General features: G+C 42.6%; 1 protein-coding gene across 2 annotated transcripts in view; it reads left to right on the plus strand.

The window, feature by feature from the left end:
- Positions 1 to 27,766, plus strand: part of TNRC6C (trinucleotide repeat containing adaptor 6C) — a 178,718-nt gene that overhangs the window by 60,698 nt on the left and 90,254 nt on the right. For both annotated transcript variants that reach the window (XM_056550082.1, XM_056550083.1), the window contains exon 4: positions 7,211 to 7,528. In XM_056550082.1, coding sequence (XP_056406057.1) covers positions 7,211 to 7,528 — 318 coding nt within the window. The remainder of the gene's footprint in view (positions 1 to 7,210; positions 7,529 to 27,766) is intronic.

Consider the following 27,766-nt stretch of genomic DNA (forward strand, 5'->3'; position numbering starts at 1 on the left):
AGAATGTAATAAGGGGTACAGTGAGCATTTGCACGGCACAGGTGTCTGACAGATTTTTGGAACAGTGGTCCGTGAAAGTGAAAAATTGTAATTTTTTTTTTGCATCCCACTGTTTCAAAGATCTGTCCAACGCCAGTGTGGTGTAAATACTCACTGCACCCCTTATTAATTTCTGTGAATGGCATAGTTTCCAAAATGGGGTCACATGTGGGGGGGTCCACTGTTCTGGCTCTACGGGGCGGCCTTTGTAAAGGCACATGGCCCTCGACTTCCATTCCAAACAAATTCTCTCTCCAAAAGCTCAATGGCGCTCCTCTGAGCATTGTAGTTCGCCAGCAGAAAAAATGTATTTCATACATAGAATGTGTCGGCAGATAAGAACCATTTGGCCCATCTAGTCTGCCCAATAATCTGAATACTATGAATAGTCCCTGGCCCTATCTTATATGAAGGATAGCCTTATGCTTATCCCATGCATGTTTAAACTCCTTCACTGTATTCGCAGCGACTATTTCTGCAGGAAGGATATTCCATGCATCCACTACTCTCTCAGTAAAGTAATACTTCCTGATATTACTGCAGCTATCACGCCCCCTCCCATAGACTTGCATTGAGGGGCGGAGTGTGACGTCACACGGGGGCGTGGGCGTGACGTCACACGCCGCCGGCCCTGCGGTCGTCCGTAATCAGACCGGGAGATTAAACAGATTTGGAAATTACTTCTATTAAAAAATCTTAATCCTTCCAATAGTTATTAGCTTCTGAAGTTGAGTTGTTGTTTTCTGTCTAACTGCTCTCTGATGACTCACGTCCCGGGAGCTGTGCAGTTCCTATGGGGTATATTTTCCAATCATGCACAGCTCCCGGGACGTGACATCATCGAGCAGTTAGACAGAAAACTTCAGAAGCTAATAACTATTGGAAGGATTACGACTTTTTAATAGAAGTAATTTACAAATCTGTTTAACTTTCCGGAGCCAGTTGAGATATATATATATATATATATATATATATATATATATATATATATATATATATATATATATATATATAATATATATATATATATATATATATATATATATATATATATGGTTTTGCCTGGAATACCCCTTTAAGATATACAGTAGATGTATATTTACACCCCCTCTAAGTGGTTTTGCTGTGATTTTCCTGAAATTGTGGCGCAAATGGTGCTATTCTACCACAATTGCTCAATTGCACAAACATGTAATTTGTACAAGGGCTGGGCGGTATGACTAAATGTGTGTATCACGGTATTTTTTGTAACTTTCTGCGGTTCCACGGTATATAATGGTATTTCCTCCTCCTCCTCCCCTCCCCTCCCCAATAATTAATTATCAGCCCAGCGCTGCCCCATCGGGGTAAATACTCACGTCACCCGCTAGCGCTGCCCTCCTCGTGCCGTTTGTTGCGGCCGCCGGCGCTGACACAATGTAAACAAAATAAACTAATGGCATGTTCCGACGTCGGCCTTACCCTGGGGACGGGAACGTCGGACAGCCGTCAGCCTATCACCGGCCGCAGCGATGTTCCGCCTCGGCCACTGATAGGCTGAGCCCACTGTCATGTAAGAAGCCATCCAGAGCTCCTTACATGACAGTGGGCTCAGCCTATCAGTGGCCGTGGCAGAACATCGCTGCGGCCGGTCATAGGCTGACGGCTGTCCGACGTTCCATTCCCTAGGAAGCAGATGAGGCTTTATTTTGTTTATTTTTTGCAGCCCGGGCATAGGGATACCACACAGTATAGAGCAGTGGTCTTCAACCTGCCGACCTCCAGATGTTGCAAAACTACAACTCCCAGCATGCATGCTGAGAGTTGTAGTTTTGCAACATCTGGAGGTCCGCAGATTGAAGACCACTGGTATAGAGTGTCAGCGCCGGCGGCCGCAATAAACAGGGGGATGGGGATGGGGACAGTGCTAAACTGATAATTAATTGGGGGGCAGAACAGCGCTCGCGGGCAACATATGATTAGTTCCCCGATGTGGGGACAGCGCAGCACTGGGCTAATTCATTCCCGAGGGGGAGGGGCCCAACCGGTATTGCAGTATGGGTATAAAATTCATATCTTGCAGCACAAAAATGTTGGTTTTCGGTATGAACCAGTATACCGCCCTAATTTGTACCATAATTTTGGAAAATCTCAGCAGAAACACAGAAAAATCTTCATAAAATACCTCAGTTGTGATCATAGGTCAAATCTCTTTTTCCTCAAAATTGTAGAGAGCACTGGCTTCCCCAGTATCACAAAGCCAGACTGTATCATTAAAAAAATAAAAAAAGATAAATGCATCTACCCCCCCTTCCAGGAATAAAAGTATTTTGAGCTGTTCGCCAGTATTTTGTGCACTCCCTCCTCCCTTATATAGCATCAGAGCTAATGCTGGAAATGGGTTTTGAACCTGCCCTTGTCCCACCAGCTAGTGAGTATGGTGTGCTGCCTTTTTAGGTTAACTGAATTATAATTACCTATAGGTTGTGCAGTGTACCACTGCCATCTAGTGGCAGAAGTTAGTAGCAGCTTTAACTCTGGTTATGTAAACTTCCCAGGCAGGAAATTTCCTTTTGTTCTAGGAAGTTCTTCAGCCATTTTACATTGCCATTCTCTGTGAAAGCAGCATGTCTATATCTCTCCCATGAGGTTTGGGATATCATCACCAGTACGTGCCTTTCTGTTGTGTCATTTATGCTAGACTAATGATTCCATGTGTACTGATATGTTATTGTATTGTATTGCAGTTTCACAAACTAAAATAAAGTTGGATTCCTTTTGATAGACAATACAAGCATGGGCTTCTGTTTACTGACGTCTCTAACAAGTGTTTAGCTGTCCATTTAGAATCACACACAGTAATTGTTTTGACAGCGGAACATATGGCCTATTTTCAGTGAATTTTAAGTATTCCCATGTTATATATCAATGTGCTCATCTCCTTCTCTGTTACATGATGACTACAAATGAGCGCCTTTTATTAGTATTATGTGGGTCCTTATACACATGGTGGCCCTGGTTTACTAAGAGTGGAGTGTAGTTTTCTTTGTGTGTGTGTGTGTCCCGACAGGTATATTTCAACGGTATTTACAAAGGTTTCCCTATGTTTTGCTTGTTTTACAACTGCTCTCAGCTGTCTGGTTTTCCAGAGCTCAAATCTATCACATTTTATGTGTGAACATTAGTAAATATGTTGGGATTTTACATGGGCAAGCTCCTTTTTTTGGCATCCATGGTTGCAAATTCTGGTGCTCGGCGTGCAACACAATTTGGCCACAAAACCCGAGAAAAAAACAGTTGGGATTACATTAGTAAATGACCCCCAGTGTTACAAATATTGTTCTTTTTTAATTATTTTTTTTTTTTTTTTTAGCACATACAAGCATTTCTGACTGGGAGTATGTTTTATTTTGTGAATGAGAACTTATATGGCATAAACTGAAAAATATTTTCTTACTAGCGGAGTACCCGGCGTTGCCCGGTTTTTCCTTCCTAATCCTTGTTGGGGAGGAAAACAAACAAAGGAGGAAGTTTTTGACTTCATATTCCGTCCTCATATATTGTTATCATATCCCAACCCCATATCCCGTCCTCATATCCTGACCTCTTTCCCGACCTCCTATCTCGAACTTTTGATATAGTGTTTCTTGTGTAATTAGCAGACACTTTCAAATTCACTTGCTTTTAAAATTATATCAACATAAATATGTTTAAAAAGTAATAGAAAAAAAATGGTCATTAGGTGGCTCTGTTCTGTTCCCTGCCACAATTAATACAGTGAGTTTGGTCTCCTCCCAGCCTGGCAGGAGACCAAACTCAGGAAGTGTTTCTCTGCACTGAGCTTGATGTCTTCTATTCATCACAGCACTGTAACCATTTTAAAGCTCTGAAACATTTTTATTTTTTTCAAGCTCTGAATTTTTTTATTTTTTTATTTATTTTTTTAATGATGGGAGGGTTGTATTGAGTAGTTAGGGAACATAGCCTGAGGTAGTTTACAAAAGTTTATTTGGTGACGGGTACTTTTTAAGCTATGTTCACATCAAAAGATTAAAACCATCAAAGGCAGCTATATGTTACAAAGTGTCTTCCCCACATTTTTCTGTGGTACATAATAGTGATATTTTAAACTCACTGTTTAATAATATTCCAGACTATTCCGGCTGAATGTCCTGATAGATTTCAACTATGATTTAATTGTGATTGACTATGGATATTCAAATGATGTCCTCTGTCCCCACAGGGACTTAATGAAATGATCGAGAAGGTCTGGTAATTTTATATTTCATACTTTAATTTTTGTTTTCCCTTTCCTCTCTCTTCTCCTTTTTTGACGAAATTGAGAGAGATGAAAAAGAACAGGGGGCACTCCTTTGTAGTGTATATCGACTTGGTGTGAACCCTCCACCACAACTAAGTGATATGCTCACCTGTGGGGTGATGGCAATCTGATCCGCGGCTCCTGAGAGCCTTGGTGATCAGAGTAGTGACCAGAGTGACCAGTGGAGAAATGCAAGTGAAAGAGGAAAAGGCGGTCTTGGAGGCGCTGCTCAAGGATTGTCACAGAACGACTGACTCAGGCCAGCACAGGACAATAAATATTTTGACAATTCGGATGATGCGTTTCGGCACATACAGCCTTCCTCAAGTCCAATTTGACAGTACACTCCTCATAGTTAGCAGAGTAAGAGTGTCCCGGTGGGGATCCTGTGTGCATTCGGTGCTGGCGTGGTCTTCCGCAGACTAATTGAACACAGGATCCCCACCAATACACTCTAACCCTGCTAACTACGAGAAGTGTACTGTCAAATTGGACCTGAGGAAGGCTGTATGTGCCTAAACGCATCGTCCGAATTGTCATATAAAATATTTATTGTCCTGTGCTAGCCTGAGTCCGTCGTTCTGTGACAATCCTTGAGCAGCGCCTCAAAGACCGACTTTTCCTCTTTTACTTGCATTTTTCCTTTTTTGATTTTTTTAAATACTTCATTCTTGTTTATTTTCACGTATTATCATTTTTATTTTCCATTTTTTATTTTATTTTTGTTCATTTATATATCTGCTATTTTAGTTTTCAAGATTTTTTAAAACTTTTTTTTATGTATGTATATATACTTACAGTGGGGATCAAAAGTCTGGGCACCCCAGGTAAAAATTTGTATTAATGTACATAAAGAAGCCAAGGAAAGATGGAAAAATCTCCAAAAGGCATCAAATTACAGATTAGACATTCTTATAATATATCAACAAAAGTTAGATTTTATTTCCATCATTTACACTTTCAAAATAACAGAAAACAAAAAAATGGCATCTGCAAAAGTTTGGGCACCCTGCAGAGTTAATATCTTGTACTGCCCCTTTGGCAAGTATCACAGCTTGTAAATGCTTTTTGTAGCCAGACAAGAGTCTTTCAATTCTTGTTTGAGGTATCTTTGCCCATTCTTCCTTACAAAAGTCGTCCAGTTCTTTGAGATTTCTGGGCTGTCGGACACGCACTGCTCTTTTAAGGTCTATCCATAGATTTTCAATTATGTTGAGGTCAGGAGATTGTGAAGGCCATGGCAAAACCTTCAGTTTACACCTCTTGATGTAATCCCCCGTGGATTTCGAGGTGTGTTTAGGATCATTATCCATTTGTAGAAGCAATCCACTCTTTAACTTCAGCTTTTTCACAGATGGCATCAAGTTAGCATCCAAAATTTGCTGAAATTTTATTGAATCCATTTTTCCTTTTACTCGTGAGATGTTCCCTGTGCCACTGGCTGCAATACAACCCCAAAAGCATGATTGATCCACCCCCATGCTTAACAGTTGGACAGAGGTTCTTTTCATTCAATTCTGTTCCACTTCTTCTCCAAACGTACCTTTGCTCATTCCGGCCAAAAATTCCAATTTTAACCTCATCTGTCCACAGAACTTGTTTCCAAAATGCATCAGGCTTGTCTATATGTTCATTTGCAAAGTTCAAACATTGAATTTTGTGGTGAGGACGTAGAAGAGGTTTTCTTCTGATGACTCTTCCATGAAGACCATATTTGTACAAGTATCTCTTTATAGAGGAATAGTGTACCACAACTCCAGTGTCTGCCAGATCTTTCTGGAGGGATTGTGCAGTCAAACGTGGGTATTGAATTGTTTTTCTCACAATCCTGTGAGCTGTTCTATCTGATATTTTTTTTGGTCTTCCAGATCTTACTTTAACTTCCACTGTTCCTGATGACTGCCATTTCTTAATTACATTCCGAACAGAGCATATTGACATCTGAAAACGTTTTGCTATCTTCTCATAGCTTTCTCCAGCTTTGTGAGCGTCAACTATTTTCCGTTTCAGATTTCTAGACAACTGCTTAGAAGAACCCATGGTGCTGCTTGTTGGGGCAAGGTCAGAGGAGTCTGGGCATTTAAAATCTTTGAGATTGACATCACCTGGTCTTCCCAGATGATGATTGAGAACAATTCATGACACTGGCAGGTCTCAGCTTTGCAAAGGGGGCAGTGCATGCTATAAATACTGCAGGGGGCCCAAACTTTTGCAGACACCATTTTTTTGTTTTCTGTTATTTTGAAAGTGTAAATGATGGAAATAAAATCTAACTTTTGTTGACATATTTTAAGAATGTCTAATCTGTAATTTGATGCCTTTTGGAGATTTTTCCATCTTTCCTTGGCTTCTTTATGCACATTAATGCAAGTTTTTACCTGGGATGCCCAAACTTTTCATCCCCACTGTATGTATGTATTCTCATGCAATTATATTTATAATGCTTTTTCTAATAGTTTTTAAAATCTGTAAGCAATAATTTAAAATTTGACTATATAATGAATTACTCTGTTCCACCTGCTATGCCTGATGAAGCGGCCATAGTGCAGTGAAACGCGTTGCATGATGATCCAATAAAGCTACTCTCTTATTCTATGTGGTAGTTCCAATTAGCACAAGTCAATTCCTGTCTACTTCTATGAAGTGTGTTCTTTGGTTTGCCCTTATTATTTGATTTATCCTACACACTATTGCCATTGTTGTGTATGGTGCACAACCTACTGTGGTAAGCTAGACAATACTATTTACTTGCCTACCTCCCTTGGTTTTACTTCACTATTGGGCACTGTTCTTTTAATTTTTAATTTTATTTTTTTTATACAAAATTGGTGTTTTCTTTATTTTACAATTAATGCTTTTCTTTATCTTTAGTGCCAGAACCAATCAAGAACAGTTCCAACCAGCCCCAGTCTGCTGCTCCCAGTACTTCCACCAGCACTGTCCAAAACAGCAATGGCAAGCGAGCCCCTGCCAGTGGCCAGCAAACCGCTGCCTCCCGTTATCTGCCACGAGAGGTGCCTCCTCGCTTTCGCCAGCAAGAACAGAAGCAATTATTGAAAAGAGGGCAGCCACTGCCAACTGGGACACTGACCAGCGCTAATACAGGACAGGATACTGGACAAACTGGGGCAAGCCCACCTGCACAGCAGGGGGCTGGTGGAGCTCACCACCCCACAAAGACACACTCCGGTAAGCATTACATGTTTTCTGCTCTGAAAAAGAGGGTTTGGGTAGTAAAGTTACATGTCCATCTAAATCAGTGCTCCAAAAAGCTCTTTGCCTTACAGGGGTATTTTGGTATCAGTAAATTGTTTTTAAATAAAACAATCTCCTCAAGATGTATAATTAAGTGTTATCACTAATTGTATTCAGCATGTTTTAGCTTACAGGAAGTTGTATAGTCCTTTAATTTTCAGTTTGGTCTTGTCTCAGCACCTCAGACAACACATCATCCTCTGCTGTCACTGAGGCATACCTGGATTGTGTATTTGCGTTTAGGCCCTGCCCCCTGAGTGATGTCACCACCTCTGACCAGCAGCATTGGCCAAAGAGCTTGCAGGAGTGCTGTGGGAGGAATGTGGTCAGGGTGGGAGGACTGTGATGAAGGGCTGAGGGGAAGCAATGTATTCTGGAAATTGTGCTTAGAAACTGCTCAACCAGGAAGCACAGTGATTTTCTTACCATTTCTCAATGATTGCAAATGCTGTTTATATTAATCCATGACAAAAAAGACAGTGAGAGGCGCTATATTTGACAAACAGTCTTTAAATGATATAGGTAATGTAACCTTCACTGTTCTGATACCTCCTTGAGGTGCGGTGAGAAAACAATGTAGGAAATCAAAAAGATTGGTGGATGTATTGGTGCAAAACCATCCAAACAATAAAATAAGAAAACTGTGGACTATCATTGTAAGGGTAGGGTCACATGTAACGTATCCCTAGTGTGTGCCTCCAGCTATGCTCATATGTCCTGCGCGCAGCAGCAATCCGCCGCTATGAGCAGACCGAAGATGCTGCAATTAGCTCCCAGATGCGCAGCTCTCCCAACATCACGGCCGCTCCCCCCTGGTCCCTGAGCTAGGCCGAGAGCGGCTGTGATATCTGGAGTACACTGCACATGTGCACAACTCACAGCTCCCTCTGTCTGCTGGTAGAAGCAGATTGCTGCTGCAAGCAGGGCACACAGGCAAAGCTGGACGCACACTCTAGGTATGGGCAGTAGCGCATCCACAGCATCAAATACACTGTGGATGCACTATGTATGACCCTACCCTAAACAATCAATAGTGTTCTTTTATTCTATAAAACAGGCATAGATGTGTTTCACATCAGCAGATCACAGCATAATTCACGGACTGAGGCAGGACAATGCTTCAGCCAGGGATTGGCTGACAATCCTTAACCCCTTGGGGACGGAGCCCATTATGACCCTAAGGACGGGAGCATTTTTTTCAAATCTGACCTCTATCACATTATGCATTAATAACTCTGGGATGCTTTTACTTATAAATTTGATTCTGAGATAGTTTTTTTTCATGACCTATTCTACTTTTTTAGTGGAAAATTTTCATTGATAACCAACATCATTCCAAAAATAATTCCAAAATTTTAGGAAAGATTTGAAAATGTAGTATTTTTCTAACTTAGAAGTTCTCTGCTTGTAAGGAAAAGGGAAATGTCAAATAAATTACACATTGATTCACATGTACAATATGTTCACTTTATGGTGGCATCATAAAGTTAACATGTTTTTACTTTTTGAAGACATCAGAGGGCTTCAAAGTATAGCAGCAATTTTCAAATTTTTCACAAAAAATTCAATCAGAATTTTTCAGGGTCCGATTAAGTTTTGAATTGAATATGAGGGTCTTTATGTGCGAAATCCCCTATAATGGACCCCATTATGAAAACTGCACCCCTCCAAGTATTGAAAATTACATTCAAAAAGTTTTAACCCTTTAGGCGTTTCACAGGAATAGCAGCAAAATGGAGGAGAAAAATCAAAAATTTTTTATACTAACATATTATTGTAGCCTTGTAGTTTTGCAACATCTGGGGGGTGGTCTCCAAACTGTGGTCCTCCAGATGTTGCAAAACTGCAACTTTTAGAAGGCTACAGTGAAGATCGCTTACCAGCGATTTTCACTGCAGCCTCCTCCACCGCCGCACTTTCCGGCCGCACTCCAGCCGCCGCTCCGATGACGCTGCTGCTCTGGTAAGCCGGCCATGTCCCTCCCGCTCTGCCTGGACTTCAATCGGTGGGCAGAGCGGAGGAAATTAACTTTAACCCCATGCACATTTGAGGAGTAAATTAGGGATTGCATAGGGGTGGACATAGAGGTATTCTACACCAGTGATTCCCAAACAGGGTGCCTCCAGCTGTTGCTAAACTCCCAGCATGCCTGGGCAGTCAGTGGCTGTCCGGAAATGCTGGGAGTTGTTGTTTTGCAGCAGCTGGTGGCTACGTTTTTGAAACACTGCCGTACGATACGTTTTTCATTTTTATTGGGGGTGGGGGGGGATGACAGTGTAAGGGGGTGTATATGTATTGTTCTACCCTTTATTATGTGTTAGTGTAGAGTAGCGTTGTTAGGGTACATTCACACAGGCGGGGGTTACGGTGAGTTTCCCGCTAGGAGTTTGCACTGCGGCGGAAAATTTGCTGCAGCTCAAACTTGAAGCATTAAACTCACTGTAAACGCTCCCGTGTGAATGTACCCTGTACATTCACATGGGGGGGGGGGGGGGGCGCAAGCCCATCCTCACTGGAATTAATCCATTCCCGTGCTTCAGATTGGACAAAGCCATTATTTTATAAGCCATGATTTCTATAAAAGAAATAACATTTTCTTATGAAGTATATTACAAAGGTTAATGATGTACAACAAGATGTACAACATATAAAAGGTTTTTGTATCTAACAGTGCCCATTTAAGTTATCAAGCAATCTCCTAGATGTTGGCGCAAATGTGTTCTGATAGTAGGTGTTGTGAATCAATATAGGTCATTAAAAAAAACTTGGGGCAGAAAGCATGGAGAACAAAATATTATTAAAAATGCTTTTTTTTTATTTTTTATATATGAATGTAGTTTAATAGGCATGTACATTGGTTCTGGGATGTCATCTTTTCATATGTATTAGCCTGTAAACCTCTGCAGAAAACGTTGGCACTTATTATTAATGTCCTAAACCATAACATGCTAAGCAGTATACTTACAGTATATTTGCCCAACTGTATAAAAGTTTAAATTTGTTTATTTACTTTATTCATTTTTGCACTATCATTTTAATTTAACAGTATTTGTATGTGTCACCAGACACTACATACAGTGTATGATACAGCGAGTCCTGGGTTTTGCCATAGTGCGATTTGAGCTGTAATGTCAGTACAGCTAAAGCACAGCATGTGAGTAGCAGCTGTTCACATAGATCAAAACTATCACAGTCCATGAACCAACAAGGTATCACTGTGTCGGGATCTTTACAGGTTGCTATATTAGTTGTGGAGCCTAGAACCAAATAATTTCTAGAAATGTGCTATATGTATTCTGTTAACCTTTAAATACACTGCTCAAAAAAATAAAGGGAACAGTAAGATAACACATCCTAGATCTGAATGAATGAACTAATCGTATGAAATTCTTTCGGCTTTACATAGTTGAATGTGCTGACAACAAAAGCACACAAAAATTATCAATGGAAATCAAATTTATCAACCCATGGAGGTCTGGATATGGAGTCACACTCAAAATCACATTGAAAAACCCCACTACAGGCTGATCTAACTAAAGGCTGTAATCTCCTTAACGACGCAGGACGTGTATTTACGTCCTGCGCTGGCCCCTGCGATATATCTGGTCGTCCCGGCGGCCATCAACGACCGGGACCCGCAGCTAATACTGAACATCGTCGATCGCGGTGATGCCCGGTATTAACCCTTCAGATGCAGCGATCAAAGTTGACCGCTGCACCTGAAGTGAAACCGAAAGCATCCCGGCAGCTCAGTTGGGCTCGAACAGCTTCCTGAACTATAGACGGGATCAAGGAACCACATTTTTCAACCTCTTAAATAGGTCCTCACTGAAGACCCTGCCGGAACTCCTCACTGACTTGACCCCAAGCCCCGTACATTCCTTCCAATACTCACAACTACATCACTATTATCAGTCAATGAAAAACAAACTCCTCTTGCATCGACCCCTTACCAAATTTGAACGCCTCTGTGTCACCTCCCACTATATACCACACAATATTAGTCTTCTATACAACCTCCTCATAGATGAAACTACAGACCGACCTCTCCCTTTTAAATTAGGCTGGAAGAAGGAACTAGGCCACTCCATGACTGAAGGTGATTGGGCAACTGTCCTCAGGAACTGCCATCGATCGACAGTTTCGTGCACAGCTCAGGAAACCAATTACAAGATATTAACAAGATGGTATAGAGTCCCCACCATGCTGGCAAGATTCTACCAGGGAGTTTCCGACAGATGTTGGCGTTGTGGCTCTGATAGGGGCTCCATGCTGCACATCTGGCTAACCTGCCCCTCCATGGTGGACTTTTGGAAGCAGGTGTTGGACATAATAGCCCACATCACTTCTGTACGCTTAGATGCCACACCAGAAATTACCCTCCTCTCCATACTCCCACCCATGATACCCAAACCCACCTATAGACTGATCTCCTACCTGCTTTTAGCGGCTAGGACGATCATCCCACGCTTAATGGAAATCCACGAATGTCCCTTCAATCACGGACTGGCTTAAAGAGGTGTCCCTCTTACACAGGATGGAAGAGCGCTCAGCCTGCATGCGCGATGACCAGTCCCGCTACACAACGACCTTGCATTCCTGGCTGGCCTTCCAGGCTTCCTCTGACTATACCACCTTACACCTATCAAGGCAGGTTCCCTCCCATGTTAACCAACAGCACACCTAGACTTTTAGGATTTGCTTCCCTCACACGCAATGCACCCTGCCCCGTACCCTCCACATGTCCCAGGGGTCCTTGACTGAGTGTCGTGGCGGCCTGGAGCCTCACCTGCGAGCGATGTAAGCTGACTCTTCCCTCTTTGGTCCCTACGCTAACTCTGGCTTCAAGCTTTCTCCTTACTTCTATCTCCCCTCTTCTTTCTCCCCGTCTTCCTCTTCTTCCTCTTCTCTGAGACCTCCAGTTACCCTACCCTCCACACAGCCCTTCCCACTCCAGCTGAGTCCTTATGGGGTTAAACCAAGTCAAAATGAGGCTCAGTAGTTTTTGTGGCCTCCACGTGCCTGTATGACCTTGCTACAATGCCTGGGCATGCTCCTGATGAGGTATGTCCTCCCTGACCTGGACTAAAGCATCCGCCAACTCCTGGACAGTCTGTGGTGGAAGTAGCGAGACAATATGTCCCAGATGTGCTCAATCGGATTCAGGTCTGGGGAGCGGGCGGGCCAGTCCATAGCATTAATGCCTTCATCTTGCAGGAACTGCTGACATACTCGAGCCACATGGGGTCTAGCATTGTCTTGCATTAGGAGGAACCCAGGGCCAACCGCACCTCACAAGGGGTCTGAGGATCTCATCTCGGTACCTAATGGCAGTCAGGCTACCTCTGGCAAGCACATGGAGGGCAGTGCGGCCCCCAAAGAAATGCCACCCCACACCATTACTGACCCACCGGCAAATCAATCATGCAGGAGGATGTTGCAGGCAGCAGAACATTGTCCACGGCGTCTCCACACTCTCTCGTCTGTCACATGTGCTCAGTGTGAACCTGCTTTAATCTGTGAAGAGCACAAGGTGCCAGTGGCGAATTTGCCAATCTTGGTGTTCTCTGGCAAATGCCAAATGTCCTGCACGGTGTTGGGCTGTGAGCACAACCCCCATCTGTGGACTTCGGGCCCTCATACCACCCTCATGGAGTCTGTTTCTAACCCTTTGAGTGGACACATTCACATTTGTGGCCTGCTTAAGGTCATTTTGCAGGGCTCTGGCAGTGCTCCTCCTGCTCCTCCTTGCACAAAGGCGGAGGTAGAGGTCATGCCTGCTGCTGGGTTGTTGCCCTCCTACAGCCTCCTCCACGTCTGATGTACTGGCCTGTCTCCTGGTACCGTCTCCATGCTCTGGAAACTACGCTGACAGACACAGCAAACCTTCTTGCCACAGCTCGCATTGATGTGCCATCCTGGATGAGCTGCACTACCTGAGCCACTTTTGTGGGATGTAGACTCCGTCTCATGCTACCACTAGAGTGAAAGCACCGCCAACATTCAAAAGGGACCAAACATCAGCCAGGAAGCATAGGAACTGAGAAGGGGTCTGTGGTCACCAACTGAAGAACCATCCCTTTATTGGGGGTGTCTTTCTAATTGCCTATAATTTCCACCTGTTGTCTGTTCCATTTGCACAACAGCATGTGAAATTGATTGTCAATCAGTGTTGCTTCCTGAGTGGACAGTGTGATTTCACAGAAGTCTGATTGACTTGGAGTTACATTGTGTTGTTTAAGTGTTCCCTTTATTTTATTTTTTTGAGCAGTGTATAAAGTTTCCTAAGTAACTTCATATAGTACAATTCTCTGGGCTACTTTATACTGTATTTCTTTGACTAACCTTATGATCTGTATATAGTACTGCAATATAAGCTCTGCACCCTAGATACTTAAAGAATAGTCTTCTTATGTAAGAAAGTATACATTCTCATATTATGTTTACTCTTTCATACAGCAGTTCCTATTGAGGAGGGCACTCTGCAGCTTGTTAAGTCTTTCTTACTGCTGATGTTAGTGAAATATAAATCTGTATCTGGGGACCACAGGCTCTGCCAGGATACAGCCTGGCATTTTGTCAGAATGCTAAACTATTGTGTCTTACAATGCATTATTATTATTATTTTCACTGACAACGTAAATTAATGTTATAAACACGATTTTACAAAAGCTAGTGTTTTTGGAAAGAGCAACACATCTAACGTAAGAAGAAAAACGGCAAACAAACATGCACGTACAAAAATTGTTGGCAATGCTTTCGTTATTGCCTTCTCTTTCATAAAGGGAAACTGCCTTTTTGTACTGAAAATGCTAACACTGGTATGTATAGGCAATGAGTGATAGTCGCTCCTCAGGATAGGCAGAAAGTGGTAGTTGCTCCACATAATGGGCAGGAAGTGAAATTTGCGCTGCAGGATTGACAGGAAGTGATGTCACTCCACTGGATAGGTAGGAAGTGTTCAATTTCACCTTCAGACTTTTGATTGAAATATTTTTCTCCCACTTTTTGCCCTTTGCTTCTGCAGTTCCACCAGACTAGAGTGGGAGCATGCACAGTAGTTTTGTTGAATGTAAAACTTGTGTACAAAGTGGTTACATAGCGCAGTCACCTGAAAACTGTGCATGAGGTCTGTAATTCAAAAATACATGGGACTCTTCCTCAGGATAAAATGCCCAGCATATATACATCTACTTATTTGCACACAGTGCAGGGATGTGCTGAACCTGCTTCATACATGATTGATGTTGGCTGTTTAACCCTTTGCATATCACTGTCAAAACAGACTATGGCATCTAGGTGGCTGGACAAAGGGCCCCACCTGCAGTGCAATCACATTGCTGCTGGGCTATCACGGCAGACAGGGACCTGATGCATTTCCTCACTCCTGTTACGCCATGCCAAAGCAGGGTGTAATAGGCAATTCCTTAGGTTAGTCCTGTACTGTCACTTTATCAGATCACCTATTAAAGGGTACCTCTCATCAAATAAACTTTTGATATATTTTAGATTAATGAATGTTGAATAACTTTCCAATAGCATGTTAATGAAAAATATGCTGATTTCTATTGTATTTTTCCCGATCAGTCCTGTCAGCAAGCATTTCTGACTCATGCTGGAGTCCTAAACACTCAGAGCTGCCAGCCTGCTTTGTTCACAGCCAAACAGTCTGTGAACAAAACAGGCTGGCAGCTCTGAGTGTTCTCCTTTGTGAACAAAGCAGACTGGCAGCTCGTAGTGTTTAGGACTCCAGCATGAGTCTGAAATGCTTGCTGCCAGGACTGGTAGGGAGACCCCTAGTGGTCATTTCTTCAAAGTGGAAAATTAAATAGAAAGAAGCATATTTTTTAATAACATGCAATTGTATTCTGCATACATTAATCTATAATATATCAAAAGTTTTTTTGATGAGAGGTACACTTTAACAAAAAAAAAAAAAAAGTGACCAAACTACTCTCCCTGCAAGAATAACAAAAAAAATTACTTTTATTCTGCAGGGGAGTGGGTGCTGCAATAAACATGCCATTTACACGTAAGCCTCACAAAAATTGACCCACCCCAAAATATCTGGATGGGTTGTGTTTTTTTCCCCCATTCACACTATATGCTTCTTACTTTGTACCAGCAATATACCAGATACCCCTGGAATTCCCTTTTTATAAGTAGTTCAACTTGTCTGACAGAAAGAAATGGTGGACGGAACGGGGGAAGTTATATAAATGATCGGTTATCTGACAGCTGTTATGCTTAACTTCAGATGCAAAAGGGGTACTCCACTGTAAAACTTTTTTTTTTTTTTTTGTAATAAACTGGTGCCAGAAAGTTAAACAGATTTGTAAATTACTTCTACTAAAAAATCTTATTCCTTCCAGTACTTATCAGCTGCTGTATGCTCCACAGGAAGTTATTTTATTTTTACCTGACCACAGTGCTCTCTGCCGATACCTCTGTCCATTTTAGGAACTGTCCAGAGCAGTGGTTCTTAATTTTGTTGGAGGTACTGAACCCCACCAGTTTCATATGCACATTCACCGAACCCCTCTTAATTGGAAAAATAAAATATAATAGGGATAGCTAGGTAGGGATAGGGTTAAAAAAGATTACAGGCACATATAAACAAATATTGAATACGGGCAGTGGTGATTCAGTGTAAGGATAGGGTTAACTGTGAATTAGACACAGTTAGCCAGGCATTGAGTGAAGGCAGTGGTGGTTCAGTGTGCCTACCTGTTCCCACGGCGTCCGTGTGTCCAGGCTGTCCGCTTGTCAGAGGGACCATCTGGTTAAGCCTGTTTAAGACGCCGCGGGACCAGAAGTGCGTCACGGGAGGCTGCGCCGGAAGTGGTGCGATAGGAACGGAGCCACAAAGGATAGGAGGCTTCCTTTACAGTAGGGTAAAACAGTACTCTGAGATCTGTTAGGTGGGACATGATCACCTGCAGCCAATGATGGACAAGCGGGGTGTGTCATCACGGATCATGAGTCGGGTATGTGTCTTGACCTCCGCCGAACCCGCAAGACTGACTCACCAAACCCCTGGGGTTCGATAGAACCCAGGTTAAGAACCACTGGTCCAGAGTATGAGCAAATCCACATAGCAAACCTCTCCTGCTCCGGACAGTTCCTCACACGGACAGAGATGTCAGCAGAGAGTACTGTGGTCAGACAGAAAGGAAATTCAAAAAGAAAAGAACTTCGTGGATCATACAGCAGCTGATAAGTACTGGAAGGAATACGATTTTTAGTAGAAGTAATTTACAAATCGGTTTAACTTTCTGGCACCGGTTGATTTAAAAATAAAAAATGTTTTTCCAGTGGAGTACCCCTTTAAGGCCTTACTTGGACATAAAGTGACCTAGTGGGATGTTAATATATGACAGTCTACCATCACTCTGATCCTATATGCGCTGAAAATATAGTCATCTAAACAGTTAAGTGGTTGATATTCTTAAAGTGGTTATCCACAATAAGGTGATTTTAGTATGTACCTACCAGACAGTAATGGACATGCTTAGGAAGGATCTGTGCTTGTCTTTGGCCTAAATTGCCATGTTGTGAGATTATCATAATGCTGAGGCAAATTTTTTTGTTAACTTTCTATTTCCTATTTCAGTTTACTGGACGACGGGAGGGTCCTCACCTGCCTCCTGGTCATCCGATCGGCGATCTACTGCTCCATGGTTACACTGATCAATGCTATGCTATGACATAGCATTGAACAATAAATGCAATATAAAGATTGCATGGTATAGCCCCCTAAGGGGGCTAAAAAAAAAAAAAAAAAGTTAAAAGTGGTAAAAAATTAAATAAAACAATAAATGTGAATAACCCCCCCCCCCCAAATAAAAATTTTTAATCACCCCCCCTTTTCCTATTTGTTAAATAAAATAATGTAATAAAATAATCATATATGTGGTACCGCCACTTGTTTAAATGTCCAAACTATTAAAATATAAGGTTAACTAAACCGCATGGTCGATTACGTACACGTAAAAAAATACCAAAGTCCAAAATTGTGAATTTTTGGTCACTTCATATACCATAAAAATATGTAATAAAAAGTGATCAAAAAGTCCCATCAAAACAAAAATGGTACCAATAAAAACTACAGACCACGACACAAAAAATGAGCCCTCATATAACCTTATACGTGGAAAAATAAAGTTTTAGGGGTCAGAAGATGACCATTTTAAACATACTAATTTTGGTGATTGTAGTTATAATTTTTAAAGTATTAAAATAAATAAAACCTACATAAATTGGGTATCCCTGTAACCGTTTGGACCTACAGAATAAAGATAATGGGTCATTTTTACAGAAAAGTGCACTGCGTAGAAATGGAAGCCCTAAAAATGTGCAAAAATTTTTTTTTTTTTACGCTGCAGATTGTTATAAAATAAGTAATGTCATTACAGGTAAGCGCTTATATGGCTCTGTAGGTAGGAAAAATTGTTATGATTTTTAGAAGATGAGGAGGAGAAAACGAAGATTGTTATCAGTCCTTAAGGTTAAAATGGGCTGAGTCCTTAAAGGGATACTCCGCCCCTAGACATGTTATCCCCTATCCAAAGGATAGGGGATAAGATGTCAGATCGCCGCGGTCCCGCTGCTGGGGAGCCCTGGGATCCCCGCTCCGGCACCCCGCTCTCATTACAGCACAGAGCGAGTTCGCTCTGCACGTAATGACGCGCAATACAGGGGCCGGAGCATCGTGACGTCACAGCTCCGCCCCTCGTGATGTCACGACCCGCCCCTTTCAATACAAGTCTATGGGAGGGGGTGCGGCGGTCGTCACGCCCCCTGCCATAGACTTGCATTATGGGGACGGGCCGTGATGTCACAAGGGGCGGAGCCATGACATTACGCGGCTCTGTCCCCTGTATCCCCCGTCATTACGCACAGTGCGAACTCGCTCTGTGCTGTAATGAGAGCGGGGTGCCGCAGCGGCGATCCCAGGGCTCCCCAGCAGCGGCACCGCGGCGATCTGACATCTTATCCCCTATCCTTTGGATAGGGGATAAAATGTCTAGGGGCGGAGTACCCCGTTAAGGGGATCTGCAGAATATAAAATGGGATAGCTGATGCCGAGGTATATAATAGTAATGATATGTGTATGCTTTCAAGCTGGTTATTTAAAAGGAAAATGTGCATGTGTTTGTGAAGGCCAGCAAAGAGGTCCGTCATCAGTTTCTCCCAATAGCATTCCAGGACTTCCTAATTCCACTTGTATTTACAGACCTGTCAGTGTTTTGCTGTCATTTCAGCTTTGCTAACTCGAGTACAGAGCCAGAACAATAAAGTCTAGTCATGAAGGGGTTCATGAAATGTTCTGCTAGCTCTCATTTGGCACCAAACCTGCCACTTTTATCCTGGTCACAAGGCTATTATTATTTGAGGAAATAGCTGACTTTCCCACTTTTTTTTATTTTTTATGAAGAGGCGAAAACAAGATGGAAATTCTGACAGGATTGCAAATAAAAAGGCCAATACAAACAAAGAAAGCTACAGCAGTGGTTTTTATTAGAAGTTCTCACTCTAGCAGCTGAGCAGAAAGGAAGACCGAGGTTGGCCTGAAGCTACTTCTACTGAGCAGTCTGGAGGCCGATTATCCAGAGTCTTACACTCACCAGATCGTCCAAATATTCATAGGAAGCAAAGATGTGTCAGCAAGGAGAGGAGGGGGCGTGTCGGCCTGGGCCCCAAAATGAGATTCTGGGGGGTCCCAGCAATTGGACCCTCCATGATCAGACACTGATCCCCTATCTGCAGGAGTAAGTGTTCTATGACTGCAGTACTGCAGTACTCCTTTAACCTCTGTGGGTTGTGGTACCGTAGTTTATCTTTCTTTAGGGGAGAAAGATCCATAAACACCAAGGCACTACCCTTGTAGCTATGAGCATAAGGCCTAAAACCCTAAAACCAGTTTTCAGATTCTTTCTGATGACTTAGTTAAGTTGATACTTCATATTGTAGAATGGAGTCTTCCAAAATCCGAGGTTTATATTCTACCTATTTTATTGGGTTGTCTAATGTAAAAAATGGATCTAGACCTATGCCTTAACCCCTTAAGGACTCAGGGTTTTTCTGTTTTTGCACTTTCGTTTTTTCCTCCTTACCTTTTAAAAATCATAACCCTTTCAATTTTCCACCTAAAAATCCATATTATGGCTTATCTTTTGCGTCGCCAATTCTACTTTGCAGTGACATTAGTCATTTTACCCAAAAATGCACGGCGAAATGGAAAAAAAAATCATTGTGCGACAAAATCGAAAAAAAAGCCATTTTGTAACTTTTGGGGGCTTCCGTTTCTACGCAGTGCATATTTCGGTAAAAATGACATCTTATCTTTATTCTGTTGGTCCATACGGTTAAAATGATACCCTACTTATGTAGGTTTGATTTTGTCGCACTTCTGGAAAAAATCATAACTACATGCAGGAAAATGTTTACGTTTAAAAATATCATCTTCTGCCCCCTATAACTTTTTTATTTTTCCACGTACAGGGCGGTATGAGGACTCATTTTTTGCGCCGTGATCTGAAGTTTTTATCGGTATGATTTTTGTTTTGATCAGACTTTTTGATCGCTTTTTATTCATTTTTTTAATGGTATAAAAAGTGACCAAAATACGCTTTTTTGGACTTCGGAATTTTTTTGCGCGTACGCCATTGACCGTGCGGTTTAATTAACGATATATTTTTATAGTTCGGACATTTACGCACGCGGCGATACCACATATGTTTATTTATTTATTTTTTTTACACTGTTTTATTTTTTTTATGGGAAAAGGGGGGTGATTCAAACTTTTATTAGGGAAGGGGTTAAATGAACTTTATTAACACTTTTTTTTTTAATTTTTTTTGCAGTGTTATAGGTCCCATAGGGACCTATAACACTGCACACACTGATCTCCTATGCTGATCACTGCCGTGTATTAACACGCCTGTGATCAGCATTATCGGCGCTTGACTGCTCCTACCTGGATCTCAGGCACGGAGCAGTCATTCGTCGATCGGACACCGAGGAGGCAGGTAAGGGCCCTCCCGATGTCCGGTCAGCTGTTCGGGACAGCCCGTCTGAGCAGCCGGGTCACTTTCAGTTTCACTTTAGAAGCGGCGGTCAGCTTTGACCGCCGCTTCTAAAGGGTTAATACCGCACATCGCAGCGATTGGCGATGTGTGGTATTAGCCGCGGGTCCCGGCCGTTGATGAGCGCCGGGACCAACTTCATATCGCGGGAGCCGGTGCAGGACGTAAATATACGTCCTGCGTCATTAAGGGGTTAAAGGGGTACTCCCGCGGAAAACTTTTTTTTTTTTTTTTTAACCAACTGGTGCCAGAAAGTTAAACAGATTTGTAAATCACTTCTATTAAAAAATCTTTATCCTTCCAATACTTTTTAGGGGCTGTATACTAAAGAGAAATCCAAAAAAGAAATGCATTTCCTCTGATGTCATGACTACATTGCTCTCTGCTGACCTCTGCTGTCCATTTTAGGAACTGTCCAGAGCAGGAGAAAATCCCCATAGCAAAAATATGCTGCTATGGACAGCACCTGCACTCGCAGGTCCCGATCAGCAGAGAGGACGGGCGTAGGTTACCTGCCTGCCTCCGGCTCGTCCAATTGGCTCTCCAATATGCAGGCAGCCTGTAGTAATGGAGCGCCGATAACACTGATCAGTGCTGTGCTATAGGCTTCTATGGCACAGCAATGATCAGTGTTTGCAAACACGAGTGTATCTGTGTGTCTCCAGCTGTTACAAAACTACAACTCCCAGCATGCCCCACAGCCTCTTGCTGTCTAGGGCATGCTGTAAGTTTTAGTTTTGCAACAACTGGAGACACCCTGTGGAGTGCACTGCCCTATGGGGAGGGAAAAAAAAGTGTGAAAATAAATATAAGGCAATAAATGTATTAAAAAAAAAAAAAAAGCCTATCCCCTAATAAAGTTGTAATTCTACCTCTCTTTTTCAAATAAAGGTTAACAAAAATATTTAGTAACGCCGCATGTGTAAATATAGAACTATTAAAATATAATGATAAAGGGAACGATTCATCAGATTTTACCCTATAGAACTCTTGGAAAAGCATCATATAGGGTCAAATCTTTATCCTCACCATACCCAGGGGACGCTCCTGCCCCCAGGGATGGTGAGGATATGAACTTAAAAGACGCTCCCCGCCGGCCCCATAAGTTGTCCCCTGGGCGGGGAGCTCCTCTCACCTAGTCCTGTCTTTGGCAGCGAAACCCCTTCGGCTTGATTGACAGGCCGCGTCATCGCTCTGCCCACTGAACAGACTGAGATGACGCGGCCTATTTCTGTCCTATTTAATAATTAAACAGTTTGATTTTATTATTAGCATAGAGTTTTTAATTTCAGATTACTTAAACTCACAAATTTATTCAACTAAAAAAATTCTGATAATATAATTTTACAAATTTTACAGTTTTTTTTTTTAAAGTGGGTGGAGCAATGCATTTTTGGTTTCGGTTTTTCGGCCAAGCACAGACTAAATTTTCAGTTTCGGCCCAAAATAAAATTTCTGTCCATCCCTAGAATGAACTCTTGGGTTCTGTTTTCTGTGTGTATAAAACAGAGCGAGTGCTATTCACTGCCTATGGCCAGACAGCACTTCCTGAGTTTGGTCTCCGGCCAGTCCAGCATGAAACCTAAGTCTGTGCGTTTGAGCAGACTGAATGCAGTGTGGACCAGAAGGGAGACCCCTAGTGGACAGATTTATAAGGCCATGAAAGTGACATAAAAAGAAAAAAAATTTAACAGGGAGTTAATTACAAATCTTATTTATTTTACCTGCTGTATCATATGCAAATTTTTTTTAAATGACAGTGCCCATTGACCTTTAACTCATGTTGATGGCATACGTTTAAAATGCAAAAAAGATTTAAAAAAATGATCCCCCCCACCCCGCTGTTGAATATGTATGTGTGTGAATATGTATGTGTGCTTAATCATAGTCTACAACTATGCACATTTATGCGCGAAACGCGTCAGATGTCCTATCTTGTACAGAGATTTCTTCAATAAAGTAACGCAAGCTTTTATTTGCAACCATCCTGGTGCCGGACCTCGTCTTTGTTCTTATCCATTAGAAAAGCTGGAGGCGGTAACAGACGGTCTACGGCACAGGTGGTGAGAAGGGCGTGCTAGCTGTGAGCGGCTCATACTTTGCTACAAATATATATATTTAGGTGATCTGGCTTCACATAAATTCCAATCAGTTTCTGAGACTTCGTAACTGGAGCCAGAGCTGATCTTAGGGCATGCTACCTACCTAAAATAGGCCTGTCGCTAATAACATTCAAAATGCAATAGATCTTTTAATTTTCTTCCAGTTAATCTCTTCCTTATGTAATTGGTCAGGTGAGGTGAATATGGCATGGGTCCGTGTAACAACCGGCAGATCCCAGTTGCAATCAGCAGCTGACTTTTGCCGGTAATGGCGGATATCGGAGCTTGCTCCGATGTTTGTCTTCTAAATGGTTAAAGAGTACCTGTCACCAAATAAAACTTTTAATATAGAATTTCTTGTGTAATTAGCAGACACTTTCCCCATTCACTTGCTTTTAAAATTATCAACATAAATATGTTTAAAATGTAATAGAAAAAGTGGCCACTAGGTGGCTCTGTTCTGTTCCCTGCCACAATTAATACAATGAGTTTGGTTTTCTCCCGGCCTGGCAGGAGACCAAACTCAGGAAGTGTTTCTGCACTGAGCTTGATTGACAGCTGCACTGAAATATGCAAAGACACTCACTGAAACCTACATAGAGCCTCACTCAAACATCCACAGAGCTTGAGGTCTTCTATTCATCACAGCACTGCAACAATGTGAGGGTGGAAGTGATCCCCCAGCAGGCTTCAGTGATGTCATGCCTGCTGGGAAACGCCCACTTTCTCCTGCTGGGAGATTGCACTATGTGAGCAAGAATAAAGCGTTAGGAGTAGTTAGGGAACATAGCCTGAGTTGGTTTAGAAAAGTTTATTTGGTGACAGGTACTTTTTAAATGCCGTAAGCAACAGCGATCACGGCATTTATCCGGTTGCGGTTTAAGGACCAGCCGGCTCGTGCTGAGACGGCAACTGTTGTATTGCGCAGGCTCCCGACTCGAGCCCGCGTCATACTGGCCGTCTCCCAGCTGATTCCTGTAGCTGGGGGCTGGCGTTAATAGCCGACATGCGGCTATTAACCCTTTAGATCTAAAGTCTAAAGGGACATTTAAACCATCCCTGGTGGATCGTCCCTCTGCAGTGCGATCGCAGGGGGGGGGGGGAATTCACTGCTGAAGTAGCCAGAGGGCTTACCTCGTGTCCTGTGCTTGCTGCTGTGCTGTGAATCATAAAGCCTGGCAGTACCAAGTTTTATGAAACCACATTGATTTGTATGAGGAATCTAATGATTCCTCCTAACTAAGGGGACTAAAAGTGTAAAAAAAAAAGTTGAATAAAAAGTTTTAAAAAAACACCCATTAACCCCTTTCATATCAAAAGTTTAAAACACTCCCCATTTCCCAAATTCCATATAAAAAATATTCCAAAGTCCAAAATTGCACATTTGTGGTCTCTTTGTGTACCCTAAAAAAATCTATAAAAATCTATCAAAAAGTCCCATAAAAACAAAAATGGTAGCGATAAAAACTTCAAATCACGGCGCAAAAAATGAGCCTTCCATCCCTGTATATGGAAAAATAAGTCAGTCAGAAGATGACAATTTTACACATACTAATTTTGGTGCATGTAGTTTATAATTTTTTTTAAAGTAGTAAAATGAAATAAAACCTACTGTATATACTCCAGTATAAGCCGAGTTTTTCAGCACGATTTTTCGTGCTGAAAACACCCCCCTCGGCTTATACTCGAGTGAACTCTCCACCTGCAGTGGTCTTCAACCTGCGGGCCTCCAGAGGTTTCAAAACTACAACTCCCAGCAAGCCCGGGCAGCCATGTTTTGAAACCTCCGGAGGTCCGCAGGTTGAAGACCACTGCGGCCTTCGACATCATCCAGCCCCCTCTCACCCCCCTTTAGTTCTGTACAGTACTCACCTCCGCTCGGCGCTGGTCCGGTGCTGCAGGGCTGTCCGGTGAGTAGGTCGTCCGGTGGGATAGTGGTTCCGGGCTGCTATCTTCACCGGGGAGGCCTCTTCTAAGCGATTCGGGCCCGGCCCCAGAATAGTCACGTTGCCAACGTACTTCTGCGTCATTGTCAAGGCAACGCCTCTATTCCGGGCCGGAAGCGCGGAGAAGAGGCGCCCCCGGTGAAGATAGCAGCCCGGAACCACTATCCCACCGGACCACCTCCTCTCCAGACAGTCCTGCAGCACCGGACCAGCGCCGAGCGGAGGTGAGTACTGTACAGAACTAAAGGGGGGTGAGAGGGGGCTGGATGATGTCGAAGGCCGCAGTGGTCTTCAACCTGCGGACCTCTGGAGGTTTCAAAACTACAACTCCCAGCAAGCTTGCTGGGAGTTGTAGTTTTGAAACCTCTGGAGGTCCGCAGGTTGAAGACCACTGAGGGCGGATGATGATAAGGGGATGATGAAGGGGGGGGGGGTGTGGGATGATAAGAGGATGATGAAGGGGGGGGGGTGTGGGATGATAAGAGGATGATGAAGGGGGGGGGTGTGGGATGATGACAAGGGGATGATGAAGGGGGGTGGGGATGATGACAAGGGGATGATGAAGGGGGGTGGGGATGATGACAAGGGGATGATGAAGGGGGGGTGGGAATGATGACAAGGGGATGATGAAGGGGGGTTGTGTGGAATGATGACAAGGGGATGATGACAGGTGATGATGATGAGGGTCTGGATGATGACAGGCGGTGATGATGATGATGATGAGGATGTTAATGACGGGGGTCTGGATGATGACAGGGGGGGGATGATGTATTTCCCACCCTAGGCTTATACTAGAGTCAATAACTTTTCCAGGGATTTTGGGTTGAAATTAGGGGTCTCGGCTTATACTCGGGTCGGCTTATACTCGAGTATATACGGTATATAAATTAGGTATCCTTGTGCCTGTATGGACTTACAGAATAAATATATGGTGTCATTTTTTTAACCAAAAACTGCACTACATAGAATTGTAAGCCCCCAAAAGTTACAAAATGGCATTTTTTTCCAATGTTGCCCCACAAATAATTTTTTTTTCTGGTGAAATGATTGATGATTACAAAAGTACAATTGGTGTTAAAAAAAAAAAAAAAAAAAAAAACATCCTTCATATGGGTCTGTGCAAAATTGAAAGCGTTATGATTTTTAGAAGGTGATGAGGGAAAAAACGAAAGTGCAAAAACTGAAAAACCCTGTGTCCTTAAGGGGTTAAACATTAAATGCTGGTAATCCCTGATGTCTAGGGGACCCATCTGAGCTCTGCGATGTAATCAAGGGCTGAAGATGGGTTGCTGGGGAAGCCCGGGGCCTTACCTGGTTCTCTGCGTTTTCCTTGACTCTGTGATTGCTTAAAGGGGTATTCCAGGCCAAAACTTTTTTTATATGTCAACTGGCTCCGGAAAGTTAAACAGATTTGTAAATTACTTCTATTAAAAAATCTTAATCCTTCCAATAGTTATTAGCTTCTGAAGTTGAGTTGCTGGTTTCTGTCTAACTGCTCTCTGATGACTCACGTCCCGGGAGCTGTGCAGCTCCTATGGGGATATTTTCCCATCATGCACAGCTCCCGGGACGTGACATCATCATTGAGCAGTTAGACAGAAAACTTCAGAAGCTAATAACTACTACATACTACGACTTATGATAGACCCCCTAGGGGAGCCAAATAAAAAGTAAAAAAAATAAGTATTTAACAATATATAAAAATTAACCCCCCCCCCCAAAAAAAAATAAAATAAATTCTAATCACTCCCCTTTTCCCATTAATTTTTTAAATAAAACACTGTAACTAAAAAAAATAACTTTTTGCTATCACCACGTGCATTATTATCCGAACTATTGCTAATTGCTAAATTGCTAATTTTTTTGGCACATCCTGTCCCAGAAAAAATGTAATAGAAAGTGATGAAAAAGTCAAATGGTATTGTTAAAAATGACAGCTCATGGTGCAAAGAATAAACCTTAAAGGGGTACTCCGGCGCTTAGACATCTTATCCCTTATCCAAAGGATAGGGGATAAGATGCCTGATTGTGGAGGTCTTGCCGCTGGGGACCCCCGTGATCTTGCACGCGGCACCCCAGTTAAAATCAGTCCCCGGAGCATGTTCTCTCCGGGTCTGATTACCGGCGACCACGGGGAAGGCGGCATGTGACGTCACGCCTCCGCCCCCGTGTGACGTCATGCTCCGCCCCTCAATGCAAGCCTATGGGAGGGGGCGTGACAGCTGTCACGCCCACTCCCATAGGCTTGCATTGAGGGGCGGAGCGTGACGGCGGGACCCCCTTTGGATAGGGGATAAGATTTCTAAGCGCCGGAGTACCCCTTTAACCTAGCTCCCTAGGTGAAAAAATTTAAAAGTTTTATGTTTTAACCATAACAAAAATGATCTAAGTTTGGCATCAATGGAATCATACTGACCCATAGTGTAATGTTAGCATGTCATATTTACGATATTGTAAACTAAAAACAGAAAATTGTGCAATTCCATATTTATTTTTATTTTTGCCGTAATACATTATTGAAACCACATAGGTGCCTTTTATTAAAGAGCAATGCGTATATTTTGGGAGCTCAGTTACCCCGAGCGGAGCTTCTGTGACTGCTGAGTGTAGATATACTGTATACAGTTCTGAAGATGAAACCTGGAGATTTTTTCTTTAATTTTGGTGTTATCTAAATGCATTGCTTATCCTGTATTAAAGGGTACCTCTCATCAAATAAACTTTTGATATATTTTAGATTAATGAATGTTTAATAACTTTCCAATAGCATGTTAAGGAAAAATATGCTTCTTTCTATTGTATTTTCCCCGATCAGTCCTGTCAGCAAGCATTGCTGACTAATGCTGGAGTCCTAAACACTCAGAGCTGCCAGCCTGCTTTGTTCACAGCCAAACAGGCTGTGAACAAAGCAGGCTGGCAGCTCTGAGTGTTCTCCTTTGTGAACAAAGCAGACTGGCAGCTCGTAGTGTTTAGGACTCCAGCATGAGTCTGAAATGCTTGCTGCCAGGACTGGTAGGGAGACCCCTAGTGGTCATT

The sequence above is a fragment of the Hyla sarda genome, chromosome 13, assembly GCF_029499605.1.
Source record: "Hyla sarda isolate aHylSar1 chromosome 13, aHylSar1.hap1, whole genome shotgun sequence".
Lineage (NCBI taxonomy): Eukaryota > Metazoa > Chordata > Amphibia > Anura > Hylidae > Hyla > Hyla sarda.